General features: G+C 47.3%; 1 protein-coding gene across 2 annotated transcripts in view; it reads left to right on the top strand.

Annotated features, from left to right (window-relative positions):
- The window catches only part of ndrg4 (NDRG family member 4), a 67,072-nt gene that overhangs the window by 24,768 nt on the left and 27,294 nt on the right, over positions 1-15,010 (top strand). For both annotated transcript variants that reach the window (XM_061772936.1, XM_061772935.1), the window contains exon 3: positions 5,452-5,610. In XM_061772936.1, coding sequence (XP_061628920.1) covers positions 5,452-5,610 — 159 coding nt within the window. The remainder of the gene's footprint in view (positions 1-5,451; positions 5,611-15,010) is intronic.

Raw genomic sequence — 15,010 nt, 5'->3', positions numbered from 1 at the left:
AGCGCTGTGTAAAACGCTCTCCAAACCTGCGAGGTGAATTGGGGGGCCCTGCCAGAGACTATATCAGATGCCATGCAGGCGGAAAACGTGCTGGACCTACAGGTCGGCATCTCCTTGGCAGATGGAAGCTTGGAAAGTGCCAGAAAGTGTACTGCTTTGTAAAACCTATCCACCACAGTGAGAATGACTGTGTTCCCATCTGACGGGGGAAGACCAGAAACGAAGTCCAGGGCGATGTGCGACCAAGGGTTTCTGGGAATGGGAAGTGGACGCAGTATACCAGAGCTTGGGTTAGAGGATGTCTTATTTTGAGCACATACTGTGCATGCAGAGACAAAGGACTGGGTGTCATCTTCCATGGTGGGCCACCAGAAGTGTTGACGGAGGAAGGCCAATGTTCTGCGGATTCCAGGGTGACAGATAAGTCGTGATGAATGGGCCCACTGTAGCACCTGGGGGCGGACCGAATCAGGGACAAACAGGGAGTTCCGGGGACCCCCACCAGGATCAGCTTGTTCTTCCTGGGCCTCCTTTACCAGTGTTTCTATTTCTAATGTGATTGAGCCCAGAAAGCAACGGGGAGACAAGATGGAATCTGGATCATTCTTGACACTCTCCGCCTTGGTGTTCTGGGCCCCTGTAAATGGTGAACAGGTCAAAAAACAATGCCCACCTGGCTTGACGGGAGCTCAGCCTCTTAGCAGAGCGGATGTATTCCAAATTCTTGTGGTATGTCCACACGATGAATGGGTGTTCGGCGCATTCGAGGAAATGCCGCCATTCCTCCCGGACTCCGATCCCATTATATTTCTCCGCCCGAGACAACTTGCGAGAAAAGAAGGCGCAAGGGTGGACCTTACCATCAGTCTGTGATCGCTGAGACAGCACCGCACCAACCTCCGCCTCTGGTGCATCGACCTCAACTATGAACTGCCTCTGTGGATCCGGATAAATGAGGATAGGAGCTGAGGAAAAAAGTTTCTTTAGCTCACAGAAGGCCATGTCGGCCTTCTCAGACCATTGAAAGGACGTTAGGGTTGATGTGAGCACAGTGAGGGGTGCTGCCACCCGACTGTAGTTCCGAATGAACCACCGGTAGAAGTTGGCGAAGCCAAGGAATCGCTGCAGCTTCTTTCTTGTGGATGGCGTCGGCCACTCAGTGACTGCAGCTACCTTGGCGGGGTCCATTTGAAGCTGCAGGGGCAAGGGGTACTTATTCTTAATGGTGATGTTATTAAGGCCAAGATAGTCCACACATGGACAGAGGGTCATGTCTTTTTTGTCCACAAAATAGAAGCCTGCCCCCACCGGTGAAGAGGAGGGCCGGATAATACCTGCGGCCAATGACTCGCTGATGTAGGCCTCCGTGGCCTCCCGCTCTGGACGAGAGATATTAAAAAGACAGCTGCTAGGTAGCAGTGCACCGGGCTGTAGTTCAATAGCGCAATTGTAAGGCCTGTGTGGGGTAGAGAGGTGGCATGGTGTTTGCTGAAAGCTGGAGCTAGGTCATGGTAAATTGAGGGGACACCTGATAGGTCAGAGGATTTACTCCGACTTCAGCCACTTGGGGGCAACGCAGCAGATCGCAAGCAGTTCTCATTACAGAAATTGCTCCATGAGATGATCTTGGGCACGGTCCAGTCGATGCTGGGGTTATGGAGCCTCAGCCAAGGCAAGCCAAGCCCTATTGGAACTTGAAGACAAGGGAAAACATGAAAACTTAAAGACTCAAGATGGTTACCTGATAGCTTGAGGGAAACGGGAGCAGTCTCTTGCTGGATATGGGTGATCAGCCACCCATCCAGGGCAGTGGCATTCTTGGGAGTGGTCAGAGCCTGTAGATGAATTTTCATCTGTTTAACTAGGCAGTGGTCAATGAGATTCTCGTCAGCTCCAGAGTCTACTAGGGCTAAAACAGGCAGAGACAAATCATTCAAGCAGATGGTAGCAGAGATCAGAAAACGGACAGAAGAGGAAGAAATTGCATTCTGACTCACCAACTCCTCCTTTATTGGCAAGTCTGCCAGTTTGATGGACGTGTGGGACAGTTTGCGATGTAGTGGCCTGCCTAGCCACAATACAAGTACAGATTAGAGGTTCTCCTGCGTATTTTCTCCAAATCTGGGAAAGTTGCTTGGGTTCACCGATCTCTGGAAGCGGGGCTGGAGAGGAAGTCTGCGGCTCAAAGGAGGATTTGAGAGTGGAGAAGGAAGTGGGTTAGGCGGAGTCTGTGACCTCGAGTTGCGTTCCCTCCGCTGCTCACAGAGACGACAATCCAGTCTGAGAGAAAGATCAATCAGCTGATCTCGGGAGCGTGGCTCATCCCTGTAGGCCAACTCATCTTTAAGAGACTCATTTAGGGCCCCCTGAAAAACATCATTTTTCATCATTAAAGTTACTCTCGGCAGCGAGAGTCCGAAAAGTGATCGCAAATTCAGCCACACTGCAAGAGCCCTGTTGGAGCGACATCAGCCGTTTAGCGGCCTCCCTCCCGCGCACCAGGTGGTCAAAAATCTTTTTCATCTCCATGGAAAAAGAAGAGTATGACGCACAGATGGCTGACCATTTCTCCCATTGCGCCGTGGCCCACGAGAGCGCTGTACCCCGGAGACAGCCGATGAGATAGGCAATTTTGGCGTTGTTGGGGGAGTACGACTGCAGTTGGTGTTCAAACACAAGTGAACACTGGACCAAAAAGGTGCGACAAGACCCTAGATTGCCGTTGTAAGGGGCTGCTGCAAGTACATACGGTTCACGCATTATGTGGGTGAGGGGGGCAGTGGGAGCGGTGGATGCTGCAGCAGGCGGCATTTCGCAAGTTTGGAGTGAGGCAAATTGATTTTGGAGGGATGTGAGAGCTTGTGAGAAGTCACGTACCTTTTGAATCAGCAGGGTGAGGGCTTGGTCGTGTTGCTCCAAAAGCATGCTCTGTCTGGTAACTGTTTGGCGAAGGGGATCCATCTCCGCTGGGTCCATGACAAGCCAGACTATGCTGTCAGGATTCAGGTTGTAAGTTGGATCCAGATGCAGATAGGACAGGGAGGTGAATAAAGGTTTATTGCAGCTTGGAAGTGAACAAAGGAACTCTGAGAACTAAATCCGGGATTGGCAGTGTTCCAACGAGGACCAGTCTGGCAGGGTTGTCGGTGGGCCGCAAGAGGTGAGCACTGGTTTGCAGGGAGCAAGGGCAGATGGCAGACTGGGGACAAAAAAACAAGAATCAGGTAGAGGTAACTCACTAGGTGTTCAGGAAGCAAAAAGATAGGCAAGGTGGCTAGGCTACGAACTCGATATAGAGCGTTGATAGTCTGGTGACGAGTTGGAGTCCCACACCGTCTTAAGAGCAGTCAGGTGTAATTAGGATGACTAGGTGCAGCTGCTAGACTCCAACACGTCAACCCTGCAAAGCACCCATGACACACACACACACGGGTTGGACTCAGGGTGCTGAAACAGCAGCCCTGACAGTACGCTTCCTAGAGCTGGCCGTCCGGCCAAACTGAGCAATTGGGGGAGAAGAGCCTTGGTGAGAGAGGTACAGAAGAACCCAATGATCACTGTGGCTGAGCTCCAGAGATGGAGTCGGGAGATGGGAGAAAGTTCTAGAAAGTCAACCATCACTGCAGTCTTCCACCAGTCAGGGTTTTATGCCAGAGTGGTCCAACGGAAGCCTCTCCTCAGTGCAAGACACATGAAAGCCCGCATGGGGTTTGCTAAAAAACACCTGAAGGACTCCAAAATGCTGAGAAATAAGATTCTCTGGTCTGATGAGACCAAGATAGAATTAAGGCCAAAAAGTTCTCAGTGGCATGTGTGGAGAAAACGAGGCACTGCTCATCACCTGTCCAATACAGTCCCAACAGTGACGCATGGTGGTGGCAGCATCATGCTGTGGGTGTGTTTTTCAGCTACAGGGACAGGGAGACTGGTTGCAATCGAAGAAAAGATGAATGTGGCCAAGTACAGGGATCTCCTGGACGGAAACCTTTTCCAGAGTGCTCAGAACCTGAGACTGGGCCGAAGGTTTACCTTCAATAAAGACAATGACCCTAAGCACACAGCTAAAATAACAAAGGAGTGGCTTCAGTACGCTGCGCGGTGGATGACTGGTTAGAGCGTCTGCCTCACAGTTCTGAGGACCGGGGTTCAATCCTCGGCCCTGCCTGTGTGGAGTTTGCATGTTCTCCCCGTGCCTGCGTGGGTTTTCTCCGGGCGCTCCGGTTTCCTCCGACATCCCCAAAACATGCATGGTAGGTTATTGAAGACTCTAAATTGCCCGTCGGTGTGAATGTGAGTGTGAATTGTTGTTTGTTTGTATGTGCCCTGCGATTGGCTGGCAACCAGTTCAGGGTGTACCCCGCCTCCTGCTCGATGATAGCTGGGATAGGCTCCAGCACGCCCGCGACTCTAGCGAGGAGAAGCGGCTAAGAAAATGGATGGATGGATGGCTTCAGAACAACTCCGTGACTGTTTTTGAATGGCCCAGACAGAGCCCTGACTTAAAACCAATTGAGCCTCTCTGGAAAGACCTGAAAATGGCTGCCCACCAAAGTTCACCATCCAACCTGACAGAACTGGAGAGGATCTGCAAGGAGGAATGGCAGATGATCCCCAAATCCAGGTGTGAAAAACCTGTTGTATCATTCCCCAAAAGACTCATGGCTGTATTAGCTCAAAAGGGTGCTTCGACATTTATTTATTTTTTTCTCCCCCATTCTGTTTGACCTAACAGCCGAACAGGACAAACAAAATTAATCTACTAATTACTGAGCAAAGGGTCTGAATACTTTACTGAATTTTCTTTTTTAATAAATCAGCAAAAATTTCAACAATTCAGTTTTTTTTCTGTCAATATGGGGTGCTGTGTGTACATTGATGTGGAAAAATATGGCAAATTTTAGTAAATGGCTGCAATATAAAAAAGAGTGAAAAAAGGCGGTCTGAATACTTTCCGTACCCACTGTGTATGACTACACAGAAACAACTACAGTGATTTCACAGTGTGGATAGCAGACAATTCTACAAAATGACAATAAATAAATAATAAAATAAATAGAATTGGAGTTAGATTACTTATGGAAAACCAAACTATTTTGTCACACCACTGAATATAACAATCCTAATGTAATGCACATAAACCAGAAAGACACAGGTTATCGACCGTCTCATTGATTTTGTGTGTTGTGAGTGCCTGACCCATTTTACTGTTCAGCGACAGTGAAGCTGGCTCAAAAAAAGCCGAAACACAGCGACAGTGTAATTTTTCCTTTCGCAAACTATTTCCCTTCCAATTACAAAGGGAAACATCGATTCAATTCATCATTCATGTAACTCACCAATTTGTAGTTTTATAATATACAATTATAAATAATATCCATATGAAAATAATGTACAATTTGTATATAAAGCAATAATGAATGTTTTGTGGTTGCATGTTGTTTCAAAACACAGCAGGAGAAAGGAGAAGAGGCATTAGGAGGGCAGCCATGCCCTTCGAGCGTGAAGCCCTTTAACAACCCCGCTTCCCACAGTCGTCCTACTCATCGTTGGCATGTCATCGCACGGCACTGGCTCCGCCAGACCCGCCATCGGACGAGCGGGACCCTTCCGGTAACAATCATAACAAGCAAAAACACAAAATAAAGCACCGGTACACAATATTAATTTAAGAAAAAATACACGGCACAAATTCTACATTTCTCTTACACCCAAATACATTCGATGCATATGTTTCAGAAAGTTGTAGTAAACATATAAGATTGGCAGTGTTCCTCATCAAATGAAGGTTAAGGTTTATCTGTGACTGTATGATGCATATTAGACCAATTCAGTTAAAAAAAACTCAACAGAAATGTAAGGGGTAAATTAAATGCCTGAGATATTGCTCATGTCAACATATGCTGTTTCTAATGAGGTAGAATTTGAGATAGTAGGTAGGATTGAAGAAAACATTCATAGACCAATGGTGTGTGAGAGAGGTATGAAAATATAAATAATGGTATATATACATTAATTATAAATGACAAATGAAGCAAACTTGCCTTTTCTCAACTAGCTGTGAAGGCTTCTTTTAAATAAATAAGTTTTAATTTGGGGTTGGATTTACACGGTGTGTGTGCGTGTGTGTGTGCGTGTGTGTGTGTGTGTGTGTGTGTGAGGCACATTCATAGACCAATGGTGTGTGTGAGAGGCATGGGGCTCACACACACACACACAGAGACACACACATACAGTGCCACCTGAAATCAGTCACACCTCTTCACGTTTTTCCACATTTTGCAATGTTACAGACTTATTCTAAAGCTGATTTGAGTATAGTGTCAGGATTCATGCCTTGGAGTTCCTCTTTTGGAGCTCGGGTGGCGCCTTGCACCTTGTCTCTCCCTCTCCCCCGCTTTCTCGCCAGCAATCACCATCACCTGTACAGCGCACCTGTCTTCAAGCAGCCCTGATTACATTTGAGCCTGCCAAGTCCAGCAAACCTTCGCCTGAGTATTTACACTTGTCTGTGACTCACTGGCCGATGCTCGTACCTGTTCCTTCTGTGCCTTCACCGCCTTGCTGTCTGCTCCTGCCACACCGCCAAGTCACACCACATGGCCACATTTCTTCTTCCTGCTCGCTCCTTGTTCCTGATGGCCCACCACCTGGCCTTGGATATCCTTACCCTGAGGCAACCTGCAATAAACCATTCTAAATCTACTCCCTCCGCCTCAGTCTGCTCTTGGGTCCAATCCAACTCACATCCAACTTCGTACCATGACATATAATTTTCTTTAAAATAAAATCTACATCAAATGTCCCATAATGACAATGTAAAAACATATTTTTAGACATTTGTGTAAATTTGTAAAAAATGTCAACATTCAAACATAATAGGTACGTAAGTATTCACACCCTTTCCTATGACACTCAAACCTAAGCTCAGGTGGGCTAAGCTCTTGAATGGAGTCCACCTGTGATAAATTCAGTTGATGAACATAATTTGGAATGGCACACAACTGTATATATAAGGTCTCATAGTTGGCAGTGCATGTCAGAGAAGAAACCAAGCAATGAAGCAATGGGGCAGCTGTGGCCCAATGGTTAAGATCATCGCCTGCCACCGTGGGGGACCTAGGTTCAAAACCCCGACTGGACCATCCGCCAACATCCCCCGGACTCACGGCTGTGGTGTCCTTGAGCAAGACACGGATACCCCGAAATGCTCCCCGGGCGCTTCAGCTGCCCCCTGCTCCAGTGTGTTCCACTAACATGTGTATGTGTTCACTGTGATGGGTTAAATGCAGAGAACAAATTTCGTGTGCATGCATGCATGTTCATGACAATAAAAGATGATTCTTCTATTCTTCTTCTATGAAGTCTGAGGAATTGTCTGCAGACCTCAGAGACCAGATAGTGTCAAGGCACAAATCCGGGGAAGGATACAAAAGATTTTCAGCAGCACTGAAGGTCCCGAAAAGCACTTTGGTCTCAATTATTAGGAAATGGAAGAAGTTTGGAACCACAGGGACCTTTTCTAGGTCTGGCCATCAGACCAAGCTGAGTAACCCGGGAAGAAGGGCCTTGGTCAGAGAGGTGAACAAGAACCCTATGGTCACTAAGGCGGAGCTCCAGTGTTCCCTTTTGGAGATAGCAGAACCATCTCGAGGGTCAACCATTGCTAACGCACTCCACCAATCAGGCCTTTAGGTAGAGTGGCCAGACGGAAGGAACTTCTCACTAAAAGGCACATGGCAGCTCGCTTGGAGTTTGCCAAAAGGCACCTTAAGGATTCTCAGACCTGCAAAAACAAAATTCTCTTGTCTGATGAAGCCAAAATAGAACTTTTTGGCCAGAATTGCAAACATCATATTTGGAGAAGAAGAGGCACTGCACATCACCTGGCTAACACCATCCGTACTGTGAAGCATTGTGGTGGGAGCATTATGCTGCAGGGCTGTTTTTCTGCTGCAGGAACTGGGCGACTAGTCCGGATAGACGGTAAGAGGACAGCTGCTAAATATTGGAAAAATCTTCAAGAGAACTTGCTCCAGGGTTCTCTGGAATTCAGGCTAGGGCGCCGATTCACCTTCCAACACGACAATGACCGAAAGCACGCAGCCAAGATAATAAAGGTGTGGCTTCAGAAGCAGCCTGTGCCCCAGCCAGAGCCCAGACTTGAATCCAATCGAACATCTTTGGAAAGACCTAATAATGGCTGCCCACGGACGAAGCCCATCCAACCTGTCTGACCTTGACAGGATCTGCAGAGAAGAATGGGAGAAAATGCCCCAAAACAGGTGTGCCAAGCTCGTAGAGACATACCCAAGAAGACTTGAGGCTGTGATTCCTGCCAAAGGTGCTTCAACAAAATATTAAGCCAAGTGTGTGAATACTTATGTACCTATTATGTTTAAATGTTCAGATTTTCAAGAAATTGGCACAACTCTGTGAAAATATATTTTTACTTTGTCATTATGGGATATTTTATGTAGATTTTAAAAAAAAGAAAACTATACTCAAATCAGCTTTAGAATAAGTCTCTAACAGCAAAATGTGGGAAAAGTGAAGGGGTGCTAATACTTTTTGGTGGCACTGAATGTGAGAGGGAGAGTGAAAGAGAGAGAGAGAGAGTCTCGTTTCAAACCTAGCTTATCCTCCCCATCATGACCTTCTACATGGCAGACAAACAAATACCGATAATGTGCTCTACATCAGCATTTTCAACAGTAATTATCTGTGCACACAAAAAGCCCATTTCTCTCAAATATTGTTCAGTCTGTGTTAGTGAGTTGTTCTATGCTGAGATAATCCATCCACCTCACAGGTGTGTCATATTAATATGTTGATAATCTTCTTTTCCTTTCGGCTTGTCCCGTTAGGGGTCACCACGGCGTGTCATCCTTTTCCATGAAAGCCTATCTCCTGCTTCCTCCTCTCTAACACCAACTGCCCTCATGTCTTCCCTAACGACATCTATCAACCTTCTATTTGGGCTTCCTCGAGCTGTCTTGCCTGGCAGTTCCATCCTCATCATCCTTCTACCAATATACTCACTATTTCTCCTCTGGCCGTGTCCAAATAATCGAAGTCTGCTCTCTCTGACTTTGTCTCCAAAACATCTAACTTTGGCTGTCCCTCTGATGAGCTCATTTCTAATTTTATCCAACCTGGTCACTCCGAGAGCGAACCTCAACATCTTCATTTCCGCCACCTCAACATCATGGTTGGCCTCACCACTCTCTTATAAACTTTGCCCTTCATCCTCGCAGAGACTCTTCTGTCACATAACACACCTGAAACCTTCCTCCACCTGTTCCAACCTGCTTGGACTCTTTTCTTCACTTCCTTACCACACACACCGTTGTGGACTGTTGACCCCAAGTATTTAAAATCTTTGACCCTTGCTATCTCTTCTCCCTGTAGCCTCACTCTTCCCCCTCCACCCCTCTCATTCATGCACATATATTGTCTTACTTTGGCTAATCTTCATTCCTCTCCTTTCCAGTGCATGCCTCCACCTTTCTAACTGTTCCTCCACATGCTCCCTGCTTTCACTGCAGATCACATTGTCATCTGCAAACATCATGGTCCACGGGGATTCCAGTCTAACCTCATCTGTCAGCCTATCCATCACCACTGCAAACAGGAAAGGGCTCAGAGCTGATCCCTGATGCAGTACCACCTAAACCTTAAACTCCTCTGTCACACCTACAGCACACCTGACCACCGTTCTGCTGCACTTATACATGTCCTACACTATTCTAACATATTTCTCTGCCACTCCAAACCTCAGTATGCAGTACCACAGTTCCTCTCTGGGTACTCTGTCATAGGCTTTCTCTCGCTCTCTCGTGTCTTTGTGGATCAAAGACACAATATAGTTCCTTCTGTCTTCTCTGTACTTTTCCATCAACATCCTCAAGGCAAATAATGCATCTTTGGCACTCTTTCTAGGCATGAAACCATACTGTTGCTCGCAAATACTCACTTTTGTCCTGAGTCTAGCCTCCACTACTCTTTCCCATAACTTCATTGTGTGGGTCATCAACTTTATTCCGCAATAGTTCCCACAGCTCTGCACATCACCCTTGTTCTTAAAAATGGGCACCAGCACACTTTCCCGCCATTCCTCAGGCATCTTTTCACCCCCTAGACTTCTGTTGAACTGTTAAACTGTAGGCCGGTCCCAAGCCCGGATAAATGCAGAGGGTTGCGTCAGGAAGGGCATCCAGCTTAAAACTTTGCCAAACAAATTTGAGCGTTCATCCAAAGAATTCCATACCGGATCGGTTGTGGCCCGGGTTAACAACGTCCGCCACCGGCCCCGTCAACCTGCAGGGCGCCATTGGAAATTCAGCTACTGTGGGTCGAAGTCAAAGAAGAAGAAGAGGTGGAAAGCGGGTTCTTCGGCAGTGAGTGCACGAGTAATACATAATACAGAAATGTGACAACGAACTCAAGTCAAAAAATTGCCAGCTTGTTGTAATGGAATTGTAAGTTAGCTGTTCAAGAAGTTGATTGCAAGAGGGAAGAAGCTGTTGGAATGTCTACTAGTTCTAGTTTGCATTGATCGGTAGCGCCTACCTGAGGGAAGGAGCTGGAAGAGCTGGTGACCAGGGTGGGGAGGGTCCGAGAGGATTTTGCACGCCCTTGTCTTAGTTCTGGCAGCGTGCAAGTCCTCAAGGGTGGGTAGGGGGGTACCGACAATCCTTTCAGCAGTTTTGATTGTCCGTTGCAGTCGGAGTTTGTCCTTTTTTGTAGCAGCACCAAACCAGACTGTGATGGAAGAACACAGGACTGATTCGATGACCGCTGTGTAGAACTGTCTCAGCAGCTCCGGTGGCAGGCCATGCTTTCTCAGAAGCCGCAGGAAGTACATCCTCTGCTGGGCCTTTTTGAGGACGGAGTTGATGTTGGTCGCCCACTTCAGGTCCTGGGAGATTGTAATTCCCAGGAACTTGAAGGTCTCGACGGTTGACACAAGGCAGCTGGACAGCGTGAGGGGCAGCTGTGGCGAAGGATGCCTCCTGAAGTCCACGATCATCTCTACAGTCTTGAGCGTGTTCAGCTCCAGGTTGTGTCGGCCGCACCACAGCTCCAGCCGCTCCGCTTCATGTCGATATGCAGACTCGTCACCGTCCTTGATGGGTGATGAAGAAGTGATGGGTAAGTACGGCATCCAGGAAAGGAACTTGGAGGGACAGATGGTGGTAGACTTTGCAACAGGAATGCAAATGGCTGTAGTGAACACTTTTTTCCAGAAGAGGCACGAACATAGGGCGACCTACAAGAGTGGAGGTAGAAGCACGCAGGTGGAATACATCTTGTGCAGACGATATAATCTGAAGGAGGTTACCAACTGTAAGGTAGTGGTAGGGCAGAGTGTGGCTTGACAGCATAGGATGGTGGTGTGTAAGATGACTCTGGTGGTGGGGAGGAAGATTAGGAAGACAAAGGCAGAGATGAGAACCATGTGGTGGAAACTGAGACAGGACGAGTGTTGTGTAGCTTTTCGGAAGAGGTGAGACAGGCTCTCAGTGGACGGGAGGAGCTCCCAGAAGACTGGACCACTGCAGCCAAGGTGATCAGAGAGGCAGGCAGGAGACTACTTGGTGTATCTTCTGGCAGGAAAGGAGAGAAGGAGACCTAGTGGTGGAACCCCACAGTACAGCAAATCATACAAGGAAAAAGGTTAGCTAAGAAGAAGTGGGACACTGAGAGGACCGAGGACAGGCGAAAGGAATACATTGAGATGCGACACAGGGCAAAGGTAGAGGTGGCAAAGGCCAAATGAGGCATATGATGACATGTATGGCAGTTTGGACACTAAAGAAGGAGAAAAGGATCTATACAGGCTGGCCAGACAGAGGGATAGAGATGGGAAGGATGTGCAGCAGGTTAGGGTGATTAAGGATAGAGATGGAAATATGTTGACTGGTGCCAGCAGTGTGCTAGCTAGCTGGAAAGAATACTTCGAGGAGTTGATGAATGAGGAAAATGAGAGAGAAGGGAGAGTAGAAGAGGCAAGTGTGATGGACCAAGAAGTGGCAATGATTAGTAAGGGGGACGTTAGAAAGGCATTAAAGAGAATGAAAAATGGAAAGGCAGTTGGTCCTGATGACATTCCTGTGGAGGTATGGAAGCATCTAGGAAAGGTGGCTGTGGAGTTTTTGACCAGCTTGTTCAATAGAATTCTAGTACGTGAGAAGATGCCTGAGTGTAGCAATGAAGTTATGGGAAAGAGTAGTGGAGGCTAGACTCAGGACAGAAGTGAGTATTTGCGAGCAACAGTATGGTTTCATGCCTAGAAAGAGTACCACAGATGCATTATTTGCCTTGAGGATGTTGATGGAAAAGTACAGAGGACGTCAGAAGGAGCTACATTGTGTCTTTGTAGATCTAGAGAATGCCTATGACAGAGTACCCAGAGAGGAACTGTAGTACTGCATGCGGAAGTCTGGAGTGGCAGAGAAGTATGTTAGAATAATACAGGACATGTACGAGGGCAGCAGAACAGCGGTGAGGTGTGCTGTAGGTGTGACAGACGAATTTAAGGTGGAGGTGGGACTGCATCAGGGATCAGCCCTGAGCCCCTTCCTTTTTGCAGTGGTGATGGATAGGCTAACAGATGAGGTTAGACAGGAATCCCCGTGGACCATGATGTTTGCAGATGACATTGTGATCTGCAGTGAAAGCAGGGAGCAGCTGGAGGAACAGGTAGAGAGATGGAGGAATGCACTGGAAAGAAGAGGAATGAAGATTAGCCGAAAATAAGACAGAATATATGTGCATGAATATATGTGCATGAATGAGAGGGGTGGTGGGGGAAGAGTGAGGCAACAGGGAGAAGAGATAGCAAGGGTGGAGGACTATAAATACTCCAGTCAACCGTCCAGAGCAAAGGTTAGTGTGGTCAGGAAGTGAAGAAACGGGTCCAAGCAGGTTGGAACGGGTGGAGGAAGGTGTCAGGTGTGTTATGTGACAGAAGAGGGACAGCCAAGGTTCGATGTTTTGGAGACAAAGTTAGAGAGAGCAGACTTTGATGGTTTGGACACATCCAGATGACAAATAGTGAGTATATTGGTAGAAGGATGATGAAAATGGAGCTGCCAGGCAAGAGAGCTAGAGGAAGACCAAAGAGAAGGTTGATGGATGTCGTGAGGGAAGACATGATGGCAGTTGGTGTTCGAGAGGAGGATGCAGGAGATAGGCTTACATGGAAAAGGATGACGTGCTGTGGCGACCCCTAACGGGACAAGCCGAAAGGAAAAGAAGAAGACTTCTGTTGAACAACCTGGTCAAAAACTCCACAGCCACCTCTCCTAGATGTTTCCAGACCTCCCCAGGAATGTCATCAGGACCAACTGCCTTTCCATTTTCCTTTCTTACTTTCCCCTTACTAATCATTGCCACTTCCTGGTCCACCGTACTTGCCTCTTCTACTCTTTCTTCGCTCTCATTTTTCTTTGGCCTTTGCCACCTCTACCTTTGCCCTACATCGCATCTCAATGTATTCCTTTCGCCTTTCCTCTCAGTGTCCCACTTCTTCTTAGCTAACCTCTTTCCTTGTATGATTTCCTCTACTGTGAGGTTCCACGATCAAGTCTCCTTCTCTCCTTTTCTGCCAGAAGATACACCAAGTACTCGCCTGCCTGTCTCTCTGATCACCTTGGCTGTAATGGTCCAGTCTTGTGGAAAATCCTCCTGTACACCGAGAATCTGTCTCACCTCTTCCCGAAAAGCCACACCACACTCTTCCTCTCTCAGCTTCCACCACATGGTTTTCTGCTCTGCCGTTGTCTTCTTAATCTTCCTCCCCACCACCAGAGTCATCTTACACACAACCATCCTACGCTGTCTAGCCACACTCTCCCCTACCACTACCTTACAGTCAGTAACCTCCTTCAGATGGCATCGTCTGCACAAGATCTAATCCACGTGCGTGCTTCTACCTCCTCTCTTGTAGTTCACACCATGTTCCTGCCTCTTCTGAAAAAAAGTGTTCACTACAGCCATTTCCATCCTTGTTGCAATCATCTCTCCCTCCAAGTTCCTTTCCGAGATGCCGTACTTACCCATTACATCTTCATTACCACTGTTTCCTTCACCAACATGTCCATTACAAACTGCACCAATCACGACTCTCTCTCTGTCTGAGATGCTCAGAACTACTTCGTCTAGCTCCTTCCAGAATTTCTCTTTCACCTCTTGGGCACATCCTGCCTGTGGGGCATACCCACTAATCACATTATACATAACACCCTCAATTTCAAGTTTCGGCCTAATCACTCTATCTGATACTCTTTTGACCTCCAAGACATTCTTAGCCAACTCTTCTTTTAAAATAACCCTTACTCCAATTCTGTTCCCATCCACAACATGGTAAAATAATGTAAACCCTGTCCCTAAACTTCTAGCCTTACTGCCTTTCCACCTGGTCTACTGGACCCACAATATATCAACCTTTCTCCTAATCATCATGTCAACCAACTCCAGAGATTTTCCTGTCATAGATCCAACATTCAAAGTTCCCACATTCAATTCTAGGCTCTGTGCTTTCCTCTTCTCTTTCTGGCTAAGAACCCGCTATCCACCTCTCCTTCGTCTTCGACCCACAGTAGCTGAATTTCCACCGACGCCCTGCAGGTTAACGGTGCCGAGGCGGACGCTGTTAACCCGGACCACGACCGATCCAGTATGGAATTCTTTAGATGATTATTGCATAGGTGTAACTTGGGACTTAGCTGTGCAGTTTTACTGTGTTGTCGGGCTGCCACAAACGATTATTTTGATAGTCGATTAGTCACTGATTATTTATGTGACTAGTCGACTAATCAGAAAGCCACTAAAGATGGAAAAATGGCAGTTGGTCCTGATGACAGAATGTACCCTTGGACGGACGGAAGAAGTCACTGATGTTGAAGTGGTACATTCGCCTTACTTTGATGCAGGCAAAGTAGGTTCCGTTCCCACTCAGTGAGGGTGTGAATGTGAGTGCAAATGGTTGTCCATGTTTATTTGTCCA

This window comes from Phyllopteryx taeniolatus, chromosome 5 (genome assembly GCF_024500385.1).
Source record: "Phyllopteryx taeniolatus isolate TA_2022b chromosome 5, UOR_Ptae_1.2, whole genome shotgun sequence".
Classification (NCBI taxonomy): domain Eukaryota; kingdom Metazoa; phylum Chordata; class Actinopteri; order Syngnathiformes; family Syngnathidae; genus Phyllopteryx; species Phyllopteryx taeniolatus.
Note: the sequence above shows the minus strand (reverse complement) of the source record. Positions and strands in the feature narration are given on the sequence as shown.